This window comes from Calonectris borealis, chromosome 15 (genome assembly GCF_964195595.1).
Source record: "Calonectris borealis chromosome 15, bCalBor7.hap1.2, whole genome shotgun sequence".
Lineage (NCBI taxonomy): Eukaryota > Metazoa > Chordata > Aves > Procellariiformes > Procellariidae > Calonectris > Calonectris borealis.
The window spans coordinates 21,515,367-21,538,268 of NC_134326.1; the positions used below are offsets into that span (position 1 = coordinate 21,515,367).

The 22,902-nt window shown below is 39.5% G+C and overlaps 1 protein-coding gene across 1 annotated transcript in view; it reads left to right on the forward strand.

Annotated features, from left to right (window-relative positions):
• The window catches only part of SPOCK1 (SPARC (osteonectin), cwcv and kazal like domains proteoglycan 1), a 318,418-nt gene that overhangs the window by 178,776 nt on the left and 116,740 nt on the right, over positions 1-22,902 (forward strand). Inside the window, exon 4 of the mRNA XM_075164638.1 lies at positions 10,210-10,324. Coding sequence (XP_075020739.1) covers positions 10,210-10,324 — 115 coding nt within the window. The remainder of the gene's footprint in view (positions 1-10,209; positions 10,325-22,902) is intronic.

A 22,902-nucleotide genomic window follows, 5' to 3' on the forward strand; every position in this document is an offset into this window, starting at 1 on the left:
GAAGTATAAATTACAACAGCCTCAGAAGGATTACAGAAGGGTCTCACGACATACGATGCAACTTCTCTCCAAGCAAATAAAAATATATGTTTGTATTCATCTGAAATGGGAAAGATGTATCTTTAATTATGCATTAATAATTTGAAATATTATTTTCTGAAGAAGGTATAACCTGTTTTGTTTTCATTGGCCTTGGAGTAAAATAATTGGTATTAATGAAATCCCACTAAATAAATGATAATTCACTCCAGTGTAGCAGAAAGCCGAAACAGTCTAGGTCCGTTCACAGGGAAAATTATATTTGTCATTTCAAAATTACCAGAGGATTGTCAAGGCCAAGCATTCAGTATCTCAAAGTTATCTTAAATCTACTTACTTTTTTTTTTTTTTTAAATAATAATTTGGAGTCTTTTGTATGGCTTTAATTTTTTAAAATCTTTGTAGTTTATGTCTTCAGTATTTCCCCAGCAGCAACGGGAACAAAATCTTGCTGGCTTTTGAAGAGAAAACCAAAGTTCTGTTCTGGTACTAGGATCTGGAGGTGCTGGTATCACAGGACCCAAGTTCAATCACAGATATGGAAAACGCAGCCTCAGCTTCTTACAGAACTAAAATCTGACTTATAGTCGTTTCACAAGATGTTACAGCTAGCCAGTTCTACCCGTGTGGAGACCCAAGTGCTTTCTCTTCTCTTTTCCTCACATGCGTTTGCTAGAAAATTGAGCTTGAAAGTCTGAGGGAGCACGTTTCGTTCCAGGAGAGGTATGGCTGGGCTTGGAGGCACCGAAGGGGCAGGGGGTGGAATCAGAGAGAGCCCCAGCAGCAGGAGCCACGCCGGCTTTGGCAGAGCCCTGAAAAGCTGGTGTGGTGGAGACCCTCTGGAGTGAGTGGCGGGATGCCTGGGGTTAGGGACGCTTGACTGCTTTGTTACAGGGTGCCTTTGAAAAGCAGGCACAGAGCTGAGGCTGACCGAAGGGAACAGTCATGTTTTCAGCTCTGCTCCTGTGCTGAGGATCTGTTAAGACAGATGCTGCAGAACCATGTCCTCCCTGCACGGCAGAAGCAGAGGCTTCTTCATTTTCTCATGTTCCACCACCTAAAGATTAGAGCGATCTTTTGAAGCTCTCTACTTCCATCCCAGGAAGCTTGAAGTGGGATCACCCCAGGGTTTTGGGAGCTCCAAGGCAAAAACCGTAGAGCTGCTGTCATTAAATATATGCCAAAGCACTCTGAGTCCCTGAGAATGGGGTTATTTTTGAACCCTCACTACTTCCCGGAATTAATAATGGAATGGAACATCTGACCAACGTCCTTCTGTCTGTGGGTTTTTTAGGTCTGTTTTGCTTCAGCTTACCAGGACATGCACACCCTCGGGTATGAGACATGCCAGCACAAATTATCACATAGAGCAAGTGCTTGGGGTTTAGAGCAGCATTATGGCACCGATGCCAGATCACCCTTTATTGAACCGGTGCGGTGCTCCGTACTCGTGTGCTGGTTGAACCTTCCCTTGCAGGCAGGAGATCTGTTTGTGAAAAGTGCACCTGGTGCTAGCTGAAAAACAAAGCAAGTACAGAGCTGTATATGACAGCTGCTTTTTTCCAGTGGATGCTTGTTTTTTCAGATTCAAAAGAAAGTGTTAAAAAGATAAATGTATTAGCTAAACATACCTAAGTATATGAAATATTTAAAACCTGCCCCAGTGTAGGGAAGTATTTGAGATACATTTCCAGTATATTGAGATATAAATCATAGCGATTCATTGTCAGAAATCAAACCAGAAACTTCTCTTTTATGACTCTTTAGCAAATCGACTTTGGTCTTGTACATGTCTCTTTACTGGTTGCTAGCCAAAGACCTACAGTGATGGTGTGACTGATTATCACACCCACCAATGGAAGCAGATTTCCTAACTTACAGTCCTATCTTTTTTTTCTTTTCTTCACTTATTTTCACAGCATCAGATTTCTGTATATTTGTCAAGGAAATTTATTTAAATACTCGGGTTCTTATCCTGTGCTTTAGAGTCCTTTGAAGCATCTTTTGCCTTGGATGGCCCTCAGCAATGTCAACAGCAATTATATATCAGTTATAAGAAATGATTTTTGAAAGTGCCTGTAAAAATTAAAACAGATGTTTCTGTGCACTATACCAACATCTTCAGCCACTCAAACGTTAGAGTGCTCCAAAAAAAACTCTACAAAAATACTACGCAGTGATGGAATAAATGCTGACAGTTTGAGATGTTACTGTTTAACTGCCTTGAGAAATTCCATTTACTGAAAATAATTCACATACATGTTTGAAACATTCAGGCCTACAGTAATTCATTTTCAGCTGAATTGATTTCTGTATGCAAATTGCTCTGAGTAATTATGCAGAGAGAGAGCATGCGAAAGAGAAAGAGAGACTTTAAATATCTGAGCTTGCTAATCGAAGACATGTTCTCCCCTAGACTTGGGGGAGGACTAACACCAATTTTCTCCCTAATGAAGCAGAATGATTTATGCCAAGATTTGCAAAAGCAGAATAAAAAGCATTGGTAATTATTTGCAATTGATACGGTGGAGTGGGGGGTGGTGTAATCTGTTATTAAATAACATTTTTAAAAACCAGATTTATTAACAATACCAGCTCTGAGAAGAAATGTTACACTCAGCTCCAATAAATAAGATAGTCTTAGCCACTCATTGTGGCCTCTTACCAACCTGTAAAATAAGAAATCCTGGGGAAAGGGTATAGGCGGAAACCTTCTGAATGGCTGTAAAAGCCTGGAAGTCCACCACAGGCTTACTTGGGTCTTGTTCATACAAGGGCAGTGGGGTGGTCCCGTTGCACTTGGGTTAAGCTCCACGCACATGGCTTGGTTGGCGTTTACCTCTGGAGCACTGACAACTACCGTGTTTTCACAGAAAAGCAGAGCAACGTTCACCTGAGTGCTCTTTAAGTCAACGTGTATGGCCGAGTTCACATTAAGGAAAAAAAGCGTAAATTCATCATCTGCTTTAAAGCTGAGTAGAAGCTCTAATTCTGGGGGGAAGACTATGGTTTACTTCAAACAACTGAAACATTAAAACCAAAACTGTTTTTAGCCATCATGTGTTAGCCATCACGTGTTGAAAACATGCCCTTTTCCTAGCAAAAATCAAGGGCAAAGTTTGTAGAGCTTTTTAATAATACATGTTTCAGCTGGCTGCATGGCTTCTTCCACGTTTGCTATACGACAGTTTTCGTGGAAGTATATAGTAAAATTCCTCCAAGTCACTACTTACCTGCTTTGATCACACTTTCTCCTTGGCTGTCTCCATGAAGACAAGATGCTGCTCTGAAACGTTGCCTCTTAGATCTGAAGTCTGACACTAGCTGCCATTTGAGCTCCATGCCGAGCGGGGAGGAAGCCAGGCGAGGAGGCCGCCTGCCGCCCAGACCAGCTCGCGTTCACAGCTTGCTCACCCCCGCGCCCTGGCTGCTGGCCTGTGCAGCCAGGAGCTGTGCTCTCCTTCTGGTGCTTGCTTGTGGAGTATTGCTGGAATCAAGTAAGACGTGATAATATTGAAATGCACACCTATAATGTAATGCATCATTTAATTGAGAGGCTTTGTTTTATTATCAATCTTCTTTGTCTTAAAATATGCACTAGGATCTCTGCATCAAAGACAGCAGGTCCCATTTTTCAGTTCATCATACCTTTCTCAACCGATGTTCTTCTTTTCTTATGTGTAAGGCAGAACAGTTCCAAGGGGATGGCATAAAAGCAACTGCTCTTGACATTTCATTAAGCAGAAGTATTTTTGTCATTGAGTGATCATAGTACTTATTGTCAGGCAATTCTGAAAACAAAAACCCCAATATTTACATAATGCCATTTCTCTTTGATTCTGTAGTTTGTTTCAGCTCCACTAAACATCTATGCCTTTGAAATTACTCTCTTCCCCCAAATGAATGGTCATAAAAACAAAATCAAGCTCATAAATCTTGCTGCGAACTAGTTGTACAATTTCTGCAGGATTACACATCCACTGCTGCAAGACATCGAAAGTATTTATTTGTTATCACGCTTTTAAAGTCAAATGTGTGAAAAACAAATTTACTCTGTTGTGATTAACACAGTGACCCACAGCTGCAGCATATAGAGCTACAGTCTTATAGAGCAACTTCTCCCTGTACTGCCGTTGTCTGAACTAAGGAGTTTCTTCCAAGTCATAAGTCTTCTTTTATAGCGGTGATATATAAAAACATGAAATGTAATAGAAAAGTATCTCAAACACTTTTGTTAGGTCTTTGTCCAACACTGATTTATATTGCAAACTCACAGCCTCTGGTGAATGGTACAGGGAGGGGAGAGGAAAGTGTGCGCAGTTCATAAGCGAACGTTCTCTGGTCTGCTTTGTGGAGCTGGGAGGGAAAGGGATTGGGGATGCAACTGGTGTTTGCAACCCATTTGGTATTGGGAAGAGATGCCAACATACCGTTAGGTTATGTTGTTAATGGTCTGATGCAATCCCTGGTGTTTATTGTTTACCAACTATTCTGGTCTCTGTGAGGTAACCACAGGAGATTATAGTTTTAATAGGGAACTTAGGTTGCTATGCATAATAAAAGCTTGACTAAAAAAAAGGAATGCAAGTCCTGTGTCTCTTAATGACAGGAATTCTGATCCTGCAACTGCATTTTGTGTAAATGGGCCTGGCATAGGTTTTGGGTCACTGCAGATAGATGAAAGCCTTTCCCCTTTGCAGTGCAATCAGCTGACCTATAGAGCTAGCAGACCAAGAGAGTACAATTTGCCTACAAAAGTGTTGTGGCCAACGAAGCAGAAACTTTAGCCCATCTAAACACTTCTTCACTTGTGCTCTGCCAGACTGGAAGAGACTTCAGAGCTCTGGGTAGCAGGATGGCTGGCCAGAAAAAAAACGTCAGCAGCAGAAACATCTCGGTGTTAAGTAAGGAAGAGTAACACTTTTGAGCCAAGACAACAAGCCAGAAATTCTAAATTTTCCCAGGATAAATAACTTCTGAAAATGCTTGTACTGAGAGATGTGCGGTACTATATTTCCCTGTATTTCAGGCAGCTGTCTCCTGGGATGGATACTTCCCTTGGAGACCAACCGTGCAGGGATTTCAACAACTTGGGAAACGCTCAGGACAGGAGACTATGGAGCCTGGACTCACAGAAAGATAGGCAGGGTGTCTGCACTGGGATTTCATCAAAGGATTTATGTTCATGTGAAATCTTTAATTCCAAAACTGGCTGGACACATATCCCCTCCAAAAATTTTGGACCAATCCTCAGCCACTGTCAGGTCAGAATAACGAACTTCATCTTCAGTCTCAGTCTAAAGACAAACTGGAAAAATGTTCACATATTACAGCCAGGCTTGAGGTATTTTTGCTATTACTGAGCAGACAGACCTGAGTAACTACATGCAGACTCTTTAACATAGAAAAGGGATGGCTGTAGTTTTCCTTTCAAGCTGATAAAATAACATCTTTATAATAAAAAACTTCCTTTTTTTTTTTCACTCCTCTTCCCACTTTCATTTATTTATTTGTACTTTTGGCTCTTAGCTTTCAAAGATTGCATACTCATTGCTTTAGGACAAAAAGAACTGTGATGACAAATCTGGTTGTTATGTTTCATCTTATTCCCAAGGGTCTTTTCTTCTGCAGATGATGAGCATCTGCTCCTAGTCATGTAGATATCTGATTAACAAAGCATGATCTTTGATTAGCATATTTCAGAAATTGTCTCTTATTATGAGCTCTCCTTAGGGCTTGTGTTGCTTAGCAGTAGAACAACCTGCCAAACTTATTTAACATGTTGAGGAACTTTGCAGGCATGTAAATCCCTATTTTGACCTTTTATGTTCATATGGATCATGCATTCTGCATAAGTGGAAAAAAAATCTCAAGAAATAATAATCCAGATCGTGGATTTTTTTGATATCTTCTGACAAAAGCCCACAGTTTTGCTTGTATTTAATAAACTTCCTTCTACTGTGTTGAACTGTATGTAAGGGCTGTTTGTAACAAATAATAAATGATGCTTCTATAGTGTGTTCCATTTAAGGATCTTCATGAGCTTTTCCACCATGAATGAAATAATTCCTCCAACACACAGGTGGGGAAAAGCTTTATTTATTATTATTGCCAGCATTATTATTCTTTTCAGATTTTAGAAGCAAGACATGGAGGTAGAGAGAAGTTGAGGCCTGATTTAAAAGGAAATAGTGACTGGGATTTCCAAGCACATCTTTTCACATTCCTGTGCTTCAAACTGAGGACCATTCAACAATATCTTTCTTTTTCAATAGACAATTTTTTTAATTGCAAAATATTTCAAAGTTGTGTTTCTTTTAACAATAATGTATCGTGTGATGCTATTTCAGAATATACATGCTTCAGAAATGCATGCATTTTTATTGCCGTAGAAGACCTAAGGAGTTCCTGAAATGGATATAATTCTTCAATTAGAGTAAATTTTACTATGAAAAAATGCTAAGTATTGAAACTGTGCATGATGTCATATAGACCATGTGGACCTAAATCTTGCTTCTCTTATTCATGCCAAACTAGTATTGACTTTAAGGCTAAACACATATCCCCACTTACGCAGGCTCTGGCTGATAGAAAACTATGAGCACAAGGCTGGAGAGTGCTCTCCAGCAGCCCAGCAATGTTGGCAGCTATCAGCCCTGGGCTCCTAGCCAATTGCACAATGTCTTCTGTTGATGCAGCATTTTGCATCAAGGATGTGTCACCAGCAAAAGCAGACAACATACATGTGCTCCAGTAAAAGAGCAAGGCCAGCTGCAAGCCAGCAAAAGTGCTGGTCATGACATTTTTTGTGTGGATATGACCTTTGAATTCTGTCAGCCCGCTGAACCAGTAATCTGGTGACCCTCCACGAGGCTTTGCAGAAGGAGGGTATCTCACTCTGTTTTGCAGTTTAAGAATAGCTGGGTAGACACATAGGTAAGGAAATTGTGGCTTGCCATTTCAATCCCTGTCAAATATCTGCCTCAGTCTTTAACTCAGTTTCCAGTGGGAGCGAAGTAAGAGGATTAAGAATGTTCTGGGAATGTAAAGAGCAGGGGATGGGCTACTTCTCATGTGCCAGTTAGTCTGACTTAGAAAAGACCCCAAAAGGCAACAGCAAAACATCCTTGAAGAGCCTTTCAGCCTTTGGTCTTCTCAGTGGGCAGACACTGGCCCCTCAAACATTTTTATACATTTTTTATATATTTATACTTATATATTTTTATATAAGTATTTTTATATATTTATACTTATATATTTATATTTTTATATATTTATACTTATACATTTATATTTATAATTTTTATATTTGTATTTATGTATTTTCCTAATGGCAACTCGTTGATGCCTTGTTGTTTATGGTGCAGGAAACAGATGGTCTTTTCTCCTTCCTTGCTAACTTCACCTTTTCTATCAGTTTTAATGGTTTTAAAAGAAAAAGCTTTTAACACTTTCCTTTTGTTTTTACCCTTTGTTTTCATTTCTCCCTGTCTTGCACCAGAGGCATTCCACTAAATACATATGCACTAGTGAAGCGCAGTTGCCCATCACAAATGTGTAACGGGTGTTAATGTGGTACGAGCTTGTAGCTATGGCTGTTTAAACCAACACAGAACAGCACTGCAGGAAAACAGAAGCATCCTCTGCGTGTTGGAAGTACATTTGCTGTCCTGTAAGGAAATTTGGGACACAGAAAACTGAAACTTCTTATACTTCAAATAGTGTCCTTTAAAAGTTTCTCTGATCGTTCAGTAAAAGTGGGAAACTCAGTTATCATAATGTGCAATAAGAGCTTTATACAGTCCCAAAAATGAAACTAAGAGTTGCCCATTTCCAAGAGCATCCCATTATGTGGGGAGGGAGAGGTAAAAGAGAAGAGAAACATTTGGCAAAATAATGTCCAAAAAAAGCTTATCTGAAAATCACTTCCTAAACAAAAGTGAAATTTCTCTGTATGGCTGTGACTTCCCTTCTTCTAAAGTATTCACATAACCATTTTTTGAATATTTCTAATTCATCCTGGCGGATACGTCTTATTGCTGATCTTTAGAAGCATCCTTTTTTAAGAGAACGAATTCAGATAGATAGCCTTTCGAATGGGACTTGATTGCAGAAAAGTATTTCTAAGAGATTTTCCCAGGTGGGATCAGTGCTCTAATTGGAGTGGTATCCAGCATAGCACCGTATTGCTCCTCTTTTTTTATTTCAAAGATTACCAAATCACCACTCATTTAAGGAAGCAGTCTGTAGAAACTTGGCAGGAGCAGGCGGGCTTGCACACTGGCAGGACAACAAATACTGTGTCTGCCTCTGTTGAGCTTCTGTAGGGACCAGGAGGCTGCTCCAGTGTCTGCCCCAGTGCCTAAGGCACCAGCATCGTCTTGCCTCTGTGAAGGAGCAGCTCATGCCTCCACTAAGTTCAGACCCTCTTGCTCCCTTGGGTGCTAAACAGGATGATCCCAAGCTAAATCCTCATTTTACCACATCAAGCCTCTGATACATGCTTAACATCTTCATTTATTTGAGGAGAGGGGAAAGGTATGTGCAGTTCTAGTAAAAACTAGTGTAATGTGCCGTGTGCTAATTTCTTCATTTAGTGTTAGGAGTCATTTTTGTGTCTAGAGGAAAAAATGAGGAGGCTCCTCAGACCCCCACTGCTCCTTTCTGAGTGTGTTTGTTGCATCTGAGGAAACCAGTTCATCGCAAGCTAAATGGGGATCTTTGCAGGAGCCTCCTGTTACAATATTGGCAGTGTATCGCTGTGCCATCTCAGTCTCCACGTACCCTTTTCGGATAAGCTGCGGGGGTGTGCGCGTGTGTGCGCACGTGCATGTGTGTTAATCCTTGTGTCCTGGCCAAATGCCAGTTTTGGTAATTGCTTTCTGTCTGCAGTCCTTCAAGACGTTTGCGTCGTCATCAGGGTACGGCGTTATTCACTCCTGCAAGTCCTATCGTGCTGCCTTGCAGCACACTCTCACAGAGAGGCAGATTTTAACCAGGGGATTGGTAAATGGATGTGTTCAGGAGGAAGGTTCATGGGATCTTTCTAACCAAAACTGTAAGGAGGGTACCTGAGGGTAAACCCTAGTACCCTGCACTTCCCAGTGCAGCACTGCATGTCACTTTTGCACACTTTCCAGACTCCTGACTAGCTGCAGCACCCCAAATCATCCATCACATTAGAGGGAGAGGAACTCCCTGTACTGCCACACCTCCTTTTCTCCAGCAACTTAAGGGTTGTTGAGGTAAAGATTGCCCACTGTGTTATTCATCCTGGGGCTGGCTGAAGTACTGAAGATACGTTTCTGGGCGATGTGCCCCTGTCTGTCCCCAGGTTCTCTTAGGCTCCTGTTAGGCTACTGGAGAAAAGGACAAAGCAGCAGTGGTCGCTCCTCAGGGAACCAAAGCCTCAGACCAAAGCAGGGATGCTACCGCCCTGGATAGGGATGCTTCTGACTGGATAGTGTCAGAAGGAGAATAAAGAGTGTAAGGATTGACTTTAGAGGAAGAACTTTCCCTGGGGAGCATCAGCAGGGACAACAGCTTGGGCATATTTGCTCTGAGATAGCAACTCATCGTGCTCTCTGATCCCACTTCCAACAGCACTGCTGGTGATATAAGTTGTTGTATAAAAGCCCAGGATTATTTTATTGTTGTTACTGCTCTTCTACTCAAGCATTTTAAGTACAGGAGATGCTTATCTGTAAAAATTAAAAATAATTTCTACAAAATAATATGCCTGTTAAATAGTATTTGTGAAATTAATTTTATTAGCATTCTGCAATATGTCAGTTATTAGATAGCTTCTAAAATACCAGTAATTTTGTTACTTGTGGGTGTATTTTATTCCACCATAACTTTTCTATGAAATAAACAGCATGATGTAGATTATTTTACCAGAACTTCATCCCAAAGTACCATGTCTAATATTAATGTGAATGCCAAGTTAGACTCGGATAACTGTTCAATAATCAGTCTCCATCTATCTTTCTACTTAAGCATCTCTGTTTAACATGCAGTCTGAAAACAACGGCTCATACTGTAAAGTGGCAAGGTGTTTATTCGCTCAGATGTGGGAGTGTCCATTCTAACCAGTTGTCATCTGTCAGCCAAGAGATGACTTTTTGTGCATTTCTCACTTTCTTTTTTAATATGTTTGGTTTTTTATAGCCCTTGATCCATCCAAAGATCCATGTTTGAAGGTGAAGTGCAGCCCACATAAAGTGTGTGTCACTCATGACTATGAAACTGCTATTTGTGTAAGCCGCAAGCAGCTGGTACACAGGTAAGGAAACTTTATGTTGTTTGAGGGGTTGGTGTCTTCATAGACATCCAGTATGATGAGAAGAAGTAAAATGAGAAAACTCCAAAATGAACATTAAAAAACGTAATTTTAAAACATTCCTTTAAAGTTTAATTTGCATTTTTTTCCAAAAACAAACAGAAGTCTTATTTTTTATAACAGACTATTCCAAAAAGATGAACTGGAACAGGGTGCACCATGTAGTGTGGAGTGCAGAATGCTCTCCCAGTTCTGGGAGTGGTTTTCTCCTCCCAGAGAGCAGTAACTATGCATATTTTAAAATTTGAAAACCTGTGATATGAAATGAAAACATTGTGTCAGAGACATCTACGGTTCCAGTAACTTAATTAGAAGCAATTAAAAAGAGATTACTAAATTTTTTTTTTTAAAATACATCAAACCTCTGCTTAAATTTGGTAAAGAACTGGAAAATGTTGGTGGAGCTTTGTAGAGCATCTCCCCGGAGAGTCACATAATTACAGCAAGCTCCAGATGTGATTGTTGAATGACTGAATTAAGAGCAAATGAAATAGCTAATATGTTAAAAGCTTTGGCCAAGATGCTCAAATTAGACCACAGAACTTCACTGAGAGAAGATATGAATAAACAAAGAAAAGCCTACTGAGCATAGGTTGAAATATGCTACAAACAATCAAGAATGAAGAAATTTATAAACAATTTTAGGGAAAACAAACTAACCGCCCTATTTTGGAAGTAGAACAAGTAGAATCAGTAAGGCTACTGGTCTTTAGTATCTCCAGAGTCCCTCTGAGACAAGACCCAGAATAAAACTGAAGAAATAAGCCCCTCCACTTGCCAACAGATGTCAAATAAAACCTGTACTGCTGTAAGGGGCAACTCTGAATGGTTGGGCTGTACTTTAAGAAAAATATGTTGTGTTGCTTTCATTACATTTGAATGATAAATCTGGGGACTGGTCTCCAAGGGAAGCAACAATTTGCCTGTAACAGCTCAGATCCCTAGATGTCATTGTCAGCTGAGATTTTAGTTCCACAACTGTTTAAGCCAAACTAAATTCAGGATGATCTGATTCCCATGTACCAGTACTACATCTCATCTTATCTCACTGCTACCTGCTGAGGAAGCTAATCCAGTAAAAAAAAAACCTGATTTATAATACAAAGTTAATGGTGTAATGTGCATGAGGCAGTATGTTTAATCTTTGGTTTTCAATATGGAATGAATGAAGGATGTTGGGAGTATGGCTATATGCAGTGCTTACATTCTAATGACATTTTTGGCATTATGTAGCTTACATTTTCTAGTTAGGATGGATCTAAAGCGCTTGCATTATATAGTAGTCCTTATGATGTATAGACATAGATGTTGAGCCAAATGCTTTCTGAGCTATTTCCAGTATTTAATGTCCCAAAAATGGTCAAAATGGTACAGAGTAATGGTATAGGGGTGGAGCTGAATACCCCTTTTTTCCAGAAACCAGGCTGTCTTTCATGTGATCTCTCTATGATTCCTCCACTGCCTGCAGCTATTTCAGCTAACCTTTGAGTAGCACTGTGACTACGGAGATGAATAGAAAAGTATTGAAAACGTACTTTCAAAATTCTCCAAACAATTTCCAGCAAGTTTTGTAATGCTGAAAGAACTACTGCTGATGTGTGATGGTGGCACACGTGTTCCCAAAGTGTTTTTATTCTCAAAATAGCCGGCTGCCCCTGCCCCAGAGAGTAGACATGTCAACGAGGAAAGTAACTAGGCCAAATTCTCTGCTGATCTGAATCAGAGGAGTGACACCACTAAAGATTTTCATCTTTAGTCCCACAGCGTTCTCTTCTTTTTTCTGTGCCTGACCTGAATACTGCTGTACATCTGACTCCAGTCATATTTAAGGCTGTGTTAATCAGGAGTAAATGCATTACAAGAGGTGGAGTTGCACCTATTTAAAACCAGCGAAAGCCTGAATACATTAGCGTGGGCGCATGTGTAGTAAGAGCCATCAAATAACACAGCACCACTGCGATTGCTTTGCACATCCGCAGTGCTTTTGGGTGTGCTCGGAAGGATTTTCCATTTCATGCATCATTATCAACTTGCTGTAGTGGCTTTACAAAGCATGGAGGTTCGGCAAAAAGTAATCAGGAGAGCAACATCTTGCGTTATTGCTGAGGCTTCCAGGCAGAGCTACGCCGATTTGCATCACCTGCTTAACTGGCCTGCTGAAGAGTTGCAGCACAAGGAAACTCTTTTTCCAGGCGCAGTGTAGCTAACTTTGAAATCACCAGTGGCAACGCAATGCCATTGCTGTTCCATTTCCTTTGTGCTGGGACGCACTTTTTAAGCCCCTGCAGGAATACAGTAACGGTGTATAAAATTGAGTTAAATGGAAACTTGTTACTTTACATTTGCTCAGGCCCTGGCTCCGCAGTGGCTAACTCGCCCTGTAAGGCTCTCAGGCAGAGCAAGCCTCCTGCCTTTAGAGTTAGACTCGCTCCTGGCAGCACGGCCGTCACCTGTTTCACGGAGTGCTGTGCTTTGGTCCTGCCCACGGAGGACCTCAGGGCGTGGGACCCCTGGCCCAGCTGGCCCAGCAGCTCCCGCTGCCCGTGGCTTTGGTGGGTTGCCCAAGGGAGCCTGCCAGAAGTCCCACGCCCCAGGGGCAGCCTGGCTCTCCTGGGCAGCGCCTCCTTCCCTCGTCCTCCCTCCCTCCCCTCCACCGCGAGCAGCCCTGGGTCTTGAAGATAAGGGAGAAGATGTCTGAGAGGTATTTCAGACAGAAAATAGCGTTTTGTCAGCACATCCTCTAAGGCGTTTACAGTACAAATTGGACAGGGTGTTAAGAGAAAAGGCAAGACTGAGCAGTGATTGAAGAGTGTGTAAAAGATAAATTTGAAGGTACCTTCTTATGTGCTTAATAGTCCTTGGACTAATGACAGGGCCTTACGAAATCTTCTGTGTGGATTAAAACCCCTTTCAATTTGGACATGATCTATGAGGAGGAGTCTTTATTAGTTCAGTTTTGCCTGAAATGGAGTAGTTACTATCTCTCAAAGATTTCTCATACATTTGCATTCCTGTAAAACTTTATGCCATTTGTCTCTGCTGCACATTTGTTAGTGCAGCTGACAGGGAGGAAAGATGTCACTCTTGGGCTTTTTTTTTTAAGGAACAGAATGAGAAAAGATTGATGAAAAAATAATGGCCATATTAACATGTCCAGAGTTTACAGCTTTGTTCAGTCCATTTAACTGGCAATCACCAATTAGTTGATCACTGCAGTGTATGTCACTCACAAAGGTAATCAAGCACTGTCTCTGCTTCTCGGCTGTGACTTAGAGATTCAGCTATTTACTCAGGATTTCTTCAGTACTTTTGAGGCTACTGCTGCTGAAAAAAGAGGCCACTACTGAGTTCCTCACAAATTTTTTTCTAAGGTCTGGACAAGTTCCCAGATAAAACATCTGTTCTTCTAAATTACGCATCAAAAGCTTGGCCTGACCAACGTGACAACGTTGGCAACTACGTTATCCACAGTGAGCAGACAGATCTGCCTCTCTTTCTTTACAAATCCTGCCGTTGGTGCACCATTTCTGGTAGGAAGGACCCTGTTGAAAACAAGTCCAGTAAAACATACCCATACGTGAAGTTGAGCATTTTCGTACCACTCCTATTCTATGTGCTATTTGTGTGCTTTAAATTGTATCCAAAAGGGAATTCACGAATGAAGGAAATTACGATTGCAAGAACGTCAGTGACCCACCTGCTTTCATAACTGCTTGGGAGCATTACAGAAAAATCTTTGACCACAGCAAATGCACTTTTAGGGATTTACTGAAAAGTTGTGCACATGAGCAAGGATTTTAAACAGCGCTATTCCTCAATGTCTATGTGGGAGGTCAACAGTTACCTTTTAAAATGCACTAAATACAGGGCCTATAAACCCTCACCCTGTTGTTTTGCTCTCCTCTCTGACTCGTGCATGTCTGTGTTTTCTCTTGCTTGCGTTGCTGCTAAATATTAATGAGGGTTGGCACTAAGGACTCCTTTGGGGGTAATATCTTCCCGTGCTGAAAACCTGACTCCCACATTTTCCATGGCCTGACCGGTGTGAGGGAGGGCTTGTTCCTTAGCTCGTGATGTTTAATTCTGCGTCATTTATGTGGTGATGTTTATCAAAGCCTGAATGCGTGAGCAATCTATATGAGGTGTTGTAACAGAACCAGACCTGGGAGATGATTAATTATCTTTGGATCTACTAATAACATCAGTTTGTTCCCCAATTAGCCTTGCTGTGTTCACAGCTTTTTTCTATTCTCTTGTTCATTTTCATGCTGATTCAGAAAATAATTTTTGTTCATTTGTGTATGAAGTACAATTCCAGGAAAAAAGCATATCCTAAAGGGAACTTTGCAAAATAACATTGTTGCGCTGCCTGTTGGTATACTTACCAGTGTTAATTGTATGTGTTTTGCTTGTATGTATTTGAAAGGGCTACCACATGCAGCAAGATGGGAGAACCCAGAAAATAATAGGGCAAGACCACGCTGTAGTTTATTCATTTTTTTTGTCTTTCTCCATGGAGACTATCCAACTAGTTTTTCTAGTAAGCTTTTATTACTTCTGAACATTTCCAAAGCAAAGTGTCACTATTTCTAACTTCTCTGCAAATCCCTACTTTTCTTTCAGTTTGTGCTAAAAATGAAGAGGGAAGGGATGTGACTCCCTAACAGCGTGAATTGTCCCCCATTTCATTGAAGTCTTGACGCTTTTTTGTAAGCTGACAGATGCAAGACAGGCAAAATTATGCAGAAAATTTGGAAAATCTGCTGTAAAAATACTGTTCTTTCAATTACTACTTAATCTTAGTGGAGGAAAAATGCGGTTCTTTTCAGTGGTGCTGCGGTAGAGCACAGTTTGTTCATCCGTCGTAGGCAGGCAGCATGCCAAAAAATGTGTTCTGGGAGACTGAGGCCTTCCTGGAGTAACAGGGCTCCATAATTTAATGGTGAGATGTGGGACTCCACTCAATAATTTGGGATAATACAGCTCTATAACAAAATCATTAAGAAGATTAAATTGTTAATGTATGCACTGGATGCAGAAAACATAAATATCAAAATTATTTTTCACATCCCCAGAGTTTTTTGGAAGTCCTGGGACGAATTCACAGTTATGAGGTAATTTTTACTGCAGATTTGTTTATGGGCACCGAATGAATTCCTTTGTTAATTAACATTTTCAGAATTAAGGGAAGAAAACTGCCCAGTTCAGAGCAAAAATAAAATCTTTTGACCGTTGTTTTAGAAAAAAATAAAGCTATTTCAAGTTTTTTGGATTTTTTTCCAAGTACCAATACAACAATCTTTACATCTCTCTGCAAACTGTTTTGGAGTCACTAAACCTGATTTTCCCTTAAAAAAGGAATGTTTCCATGCAAAACATTTTATCCCTCTCTAATGCTGAGTATTGATTTCTCCAATCTACTGGCATAGATTTTTGCTTCAGAAGAAAGAGCGTTGAAATATTTGATTAAATACACACTCACAAAAATCAACAGATTGCATTAGATTTTTTTTAAACAAATATATTGTACTGAGGAAATTGCCAAAATTTAGGCTTATTATTCCCAAGGGTACCTCTGACAGAATCTTGGAGAATTATTTTAATCCTCTATGAATGAAAGTTCTAAACATGAACAGGATGGAGTAAAAGGCTTTTTTTGTAATTTGTAAACTATAGTGCATTACTCTGTAAAGACTATTATTCTTTCCAATATCTAATCACTCATGGTCCATTGCACAGTTTAACTGTAGCTCATGCTGTTTGTCCAGAAAAATAAATGAGAATCCGGGAAAATCAAAGAGAGAGGGGCCTTTGAGGTCACAGCCAAGTACATCACATAATGTGATGTGCAAGTGGTGTGCAAGTGATGTGTGCAAGTCCTTAGGGACACCTTGAAAGCTTTTAAAAGTATTTCATCTCTGGACTGCCTGACAACAAAGGCATGCCTCTGCTACAGTGCAAAAGCCTTGGATTTTGCAGGAGACAAGTAGTAGACACGTGGAAATCAGGCGTGTTTGTTTTTCTTACGTGGCTTAAGTTGTGAGAGAGCACAAGGTACGATGTGCCATCAATCTCCAAGCGCTCAAGGGGACCACTGAATATTAAGAGAGAACAGCATAAGAGTCTGGCACTATCCTTTATTCCCCATTACAGTTGTTTTTTAAATTTTGATTATGAAAATTATGATCTAAGCATGAACTCCCAAAGGTCAATAGCTTTTCCTCCAAGACAGTCTCCATCTTTAGCAGCCTGGGATTCAGTCCAAGGATGCTTAAATATTGGAACAGCACTCACTGGTTTAAAAGCAGATATTACTCTACTGAACAGGATAATCTGTAAACTGTAGGTCTCATTCTCCAAGTGGCCCATTTCTCAGTTTCAGCTCTGCCTAAGGTAAATTGCTTTTAACTAAAGGGACTGTAGGGAGAGTCTGTAGAGGGACTAGCTTTCATCAGTCAAGATGATAGGAGCTGGTTCTGTTCTGAATCATGGGAGTGACCTACTTGCTGCCAGGAGTTTCTGCACAAAAATCCTCCAGATTATTATTTTCTGGAGGAAGCTGGCTGTGCTATCTCCCCTCAATAGACAAGACTTCATGTACCTTTTAAGCTGTTTTCTGGGTTTCCCAAGCTCTGGATATGCTGTTGACTTCGGTTTATTTCAAAACTCAGAGGTAAAAGACCCCTGAACATTAGCCAACATGTAGAAGGAAAGGTCCACTTTCCTTGACTTTAAGTACTGCAGTCATCTTTAAAGCTGAATTCAGATATGGTTCCTGACTGAAAGCAAAAAGTGTCCAAATTTTGCACCATGGGTTTTGGCAGTTCCATGCATTTTCAGACCTCCACAGAAAAATCTAGAAGTGCTAAAGTACGGTCAGGCAGAGCACAGATGCCTCCCATGGAAATTGTGCAACAGCTGACAAGGGGATTGTCACCAATACCCTAGATGTGAAACTTTCTGCATCCCAAGGCCAATTAGCCACTCTGCACTTCTCTCCCCAGAACTGGTAACTCATTGCTGGTCATGCTTCATCAGCTTTAGAGCTCATTATAGTGCAAGGTGACTGTCTCCTATTGGACATGAGTAATTTTTGGAATATATGGTAGTGCACAGCTCTTTTATAATGGATTTTTGAGTGTGCAGTCCTCATCTCTATCTGCTTTGGCATAGCAATAGATGAACTTGCTATCAACAGGGGATTTACTGAATTTTATTCCGTCACCAAGCACCTGGCTGCTGGGGTGAACGCCTTGCTGCTAAGGTCGTTGTCTTTTACTCTGCAGCTCCTATCTCACTGCTCTACTTTACTGTGAGGATGCTGCAAGCACAAAAGGAAATACAATTGCTATTGAGACCTTCTCCGGCTGTGTAACTCCTTTTAGACTGGTATCAGAGCAGTCACTGAAAAACACCTCAATACCTCTGGATACCTTTGATATCAGAAAGTTATTATATTGAATAGAATAAGAAAATAACCTATTATCTTCTGCACTGTAATTGACATTTATAAGTAGTTTAGTTTGTGCATTTAAAGACAATATTACTGGATGGGTTGAATACCGCTTTGTAATATTCCTGCTCTTAATATTTCTAGTTGTACGCTTTTAGCAGTATATAAAAATGGACCAGAAGTGACTTCTTGGATCATTAAGTCCAAAACCTCTGCAACAGTATCATATAAACTTTTTCATTAGCCTACCAAGTTCTGTCTTAAAGATAATAAGGTTTATTGCCCCCTCCACTCAGTTTGGAAGAATCTGTAGCATCTCAACCCTTCTGGTTAGAAACCTGCTAATATCTAGCCTAAATTTATTCAAATCCAGCTAAGACTTCTGGAGTTTCCTAAATAGTTCCTCAGTATTTACTTGGAAATAATGACCTTCTATGGTTTTGCTAGACTTAGCAAATGCTCCTACTCTTTTCTTATAGCTCTCTTAAAAAGACATTCCTCTTGACTGTTTCAGTTTTCCTTTGTAGCAGAGCTTACTGGGCTTGGCTGCTGAAATCACTCAAGAAATTAAACCCAAAATTATCACTTTGCCTTCTTGCTGTTTAAACTCTCTACACATCTTTAGGTATTATATTCCCTCTGAGTCATTGCTTATTAAGATTTTAATCTTTATTTCTTAAATTAATCCCCTCTTTTAAGTGCCTGTTCTATCCATGCCTGCTTTAAACCTGTGGTTGTCCTTCCGTGAGCCCCAGTAGAATATCTGCAATTTGGACGTCCGTATTCCAGGTGGGCTTTCAACTGAGGTTTCTGGAGAACGGTTCTGGCTTTAATGTTCTGTGTATCTCTCGATTGATATACAGTCCAGAATTGGGTAGATATATGTGCAATTTGCTGTTTCAAGGATTTGTACATAGCATTCTACATTTGTTTTGTCCTCGCTAGAAACATACTACAGCCAAAATTACTTTTCTCTGAACAAAACATTTTTTATTAACATGATAATAAAAGGAGGAGGAGAAGGGAGTTTAAAAAAAAAGACAAGCCATAACTAGCTGAGCATTACATATAAATTATATATAAAATTCAGCGTTTAGAGCTCTGAGATCTGACTAATATGAAACTTAAATATATAATGGTGAAAAACGCATGTCTGAAGGTTAATGTGTGAATATAAGTTTGTGCAGAACATTCATAGGGAACACAAGCCAGCAGGAAAACTTAAATATATGAAAGATAAGACAAGGGCAACACAATGTTTGTTCTTCAACACTTTTACTGTCTCAGTGGGTTCTTTTGTTGACTGCATAAATCTCTTGATATAGCTCTTATCAACTTGGCAAGAGCTAGCATCCAAAGCTAAGTTAGCATCCAAAAGCTCCTGTTTCCCATGAGATATCTGGAAGAAGGCTGAGTTAAAAGTTCAATCACCTCCTCCATGGCATTTGTCTATTCCCGACTTGGATTGTGAGCTGTTACAGCATAAGACACGTTGGCTTTTTTGTTGTTTGGAAAGCTCCTCTTGCTCACTCTAAAGTGAGGAAGAAATGAAAATAGTAATTTGTATAAATGTCATCTGCTTGGCAAATGTCAAGAGATTTGCCAACAAAGGAATAACGAATAAATGAATAGTTTAATGGGACTCACTGCCTGTGTATCCTCATCTTATAAGAAGACATTAGGCTTTGCATATGGAGTAGTTTGGTAATTCTTGGATTTTCAATGCTTTTTCAAACCACCTTAACACATCATCATTATCACTATTATTAAAATGCCAACAGGTAGGTATATTAAGATATGGGACCCAAGAGGACAATTCTACAGGCTCTCCATATACCTGTCAGCGGTACCACGTTTGACCATTGACCTTGTAGGTCACATGCGTGTGTTATTGCCTTGAGCTGTTGGCTGACTTTCTCTATGACGACGTTAATCCTCACAGGACCTGGAATCTGCAATCTTTCTGGCTTTACCACAGCCCAGTAGATTAAAGATCTATTTCCTGATTCACCTCTTTATATTTTCGATATGCTAAAAATGTTAACCATAGAATTGCTGGAAACAAATATGTAATAATATTTAATACGTGTCTGTATTTTTGCGGTTTATCCTTGTCTTAAATCCGTTGAGTAATCCAGTCAGTCAGAAATTATTATTTAATGTTTACAAATGACCTGCAATGCTCTGAAAATTACTCGGTATTTATACAATAATCTGTTTACTGGAGATTCTAAATTTATTGCTGTTTTTTGCTGTAGAAGCCCCAGGACATGAATGTGTTCAGTGGAAAAGTCTTTTTAGTGCTAATAAAAGGCATGCTTTTGTAAGATTGGGACTGATGTTTCCAGCGAAGGAATTTTATTAAAGCTTTTCTTCAATTTCCAACATCCCATTATATTGGAAAAAATATTAAATGTTCAGCATTTAAAAATCTGCCTTTTGATAAATGGGATTATATATTCCAATTGCAGTGAATATTACAAACAATATATTCTGAATGAAATTTGCAAATTAGGCCTTAAAAAATATTGCATTTCATTTGATGCTGGTCAGTTTGCTCCTTTTTCAATAGTGTGTCTCAATATGATGCAGACTCAACATATATAACTTTTAAACCTACCAAGGACTGATCTTTATTGTTCGTAAAACAGTTCTATATTTTACCATTACACTTCGGAGATTTTCCAGTTATTGCTTCTAAAGCCTTTCAATAGCAGTGAAAGGCATTGATAACAATAGGCTAAAATTCTAATGAGTTGGGCCAGACTCTTTTACACCTCTTGCCTTGCACGGTTCACAGCTTCTACCCTGCCTGTATGGCTCTGTTGGGTGGGAAACTTTGGCTCCTCTAAAGGTGGAAGTGGTTTTCTGCAGAGTTCTGCTGAATTTCGTATCTTGTTCAACATCCTTCATCATTTCAGGCACAAAACTTCACTAGGAGAAATGATGAAGCCATATCCAAGACCACCCTGAGGAATTCATCAGCAAGTATCTTGGCTTTCATTTTTGAGTTAAAGGTTGCAAAAAACTTATACTGCAAAGACCTTTTCCACATAGGTTTGCCAGCTCCAAACTGGATTAGCAACAAAGGCATGAATGACAGCTAATATAAGGAGTTGGAAAAGGTAGTCTTAGATGTTTTATCCCTTCCACAGCCATACAGTTCCATCTAAGGGCACTCTTTTGAAAGAAACAGCATATGAAAACAATAAAAAGGAGCTTCTTGCATCATTCATTTTCTTATTTGGTGCAAGTTATGTTATCAAAATTAACTTTTAATCTGTTACTTCCCGCTTCTTTAATATTTCAATTTCTACCATTCTCTTTTCATTAATAAGCTTATGATTGCCGGCTGAGTGCTCTGCCAGAACTCATCAAGAGCTCAACCTACAGATTTTCAATTTAGTCATTTTATATCAGACTAATTCAACCAATGAACCACAAATGACATTATTTATGGACATGAGCCATCAAAGTACACTCTGTTTAAAGCTCTGTACATAGGGAGTACTAATGATGATTAGAAATCAACCCAAAATATTTTGCTTCTTTAAATATGTCTGTCCAGGTATCTGTTCCACTAACAAATTAGCTATAGAAAGGCAATGCTGTGCCATTAACTTTTTAGGCAAAAAGAGTAATACCTCAGCACACAATGTGAAAGATATCTCTAGATATCTTGCTTGTATCTCTAGATTTAAACCAGTCTTATAATATATGATAATTGCGTTCCCGGGAGCATCTTCTGTATCTTAAAAAAAGGGGAGGAAAAAATCTTGATATTGCTGTGTAATACTTTACACTTCTTACTGTTCAGCCAATTTTTTAAGGGAGTCAAGGAAACACCATGCCCATGTGCGTTGTAATTACAGTCCATGTCACCAATGCAAAACTCTTGTGTGATCTCTCTAATAATTGGAAGAGGTGATCAGATGTTTAGCTTCAAAAGCTAAAAAGGGAAAGTTCTCGTCTGTGGTTTGAGCTCGTCCTTTTGTTCTTTCTCTCTTGAACCTGCTGTGAAAGTCAGTGCTAAATTCTCAGTGCCAGTAGTCAAAAGATTAAATTTTATCTCATACCAAGCCCCTTCATGGCTTCTTAAAACTGAAAAGAGTTAATCGTTTCAGAACCCCACAGCTCTCAGGATTTGACGTGGTGGATTCAATGGTCTGGAGGCTCTGAGCAGGCAGTCCATGAGACGATGTTGAACTCCCAACATTCACTTTCCTCAACAGGAAAATATTGATTCATTAAAGCCCATCTCATACTTACATACCTGTAGAGTTGAAGCCTAAAGGGTCATTTTATGTTTGGAGGATCCATATTCACCGTTCTCATCTGTAAATTCAGTGGTACGTCTTTTATCAAGGACTATATATTCATTCTAAGCCACTTAACTGGCTACAGTGTAGAGCTGTCTAAAATAAATAAATAAATAGCAAATACATCATGATAGATTCTGTTACATTAATGAAGTGTAATTACCAGGAAACATTTCTACAGATATGTGCTATTAAATCTTTGTGGAATAGCGGGGGCAGGAAGTTTCCAAATTAATTAAGTAGAATTATCAAGCCTTCATTTTGCTATCAATTATTGGATTTATGTTCTCTACTTTAACAATGAAAGCCTAAAAGATTCATTGCAAGTAAATACAGAATGTTCAGTGATTGCAATTTAAAAAGTCAAAATTTCTAGCAGATTCCACAGAGATAATTCCTACTCTAATTAGTATATTAAAACAAGAAAAAAAAGAAAATTTGTACGGCAGCCAGTGTAAAAATGCCACCTCTGTGTAATCAAATACTGCAATTAGGTACAGTACTTAAACCTGGGTTTTTTTAATGTTCTTGGATAAGCTCTTAACTTTGTAGAATTATCTGTATAGTCTTTGCAGTCTCAGTTTGCACAGCTGAGCTCCCTGCTGAGGTTTTTTTCACATTGGCACATTTTGAGAAAGTAGAAACAGAAATGAGCTTAAAATGAAAACAAGCTTTCAGCTTTAAGTATTGAGTAGACATGTTGCAGAGTTTTCTGACAAAATGGTTTTCCTGTCAATTAAACAAAACAA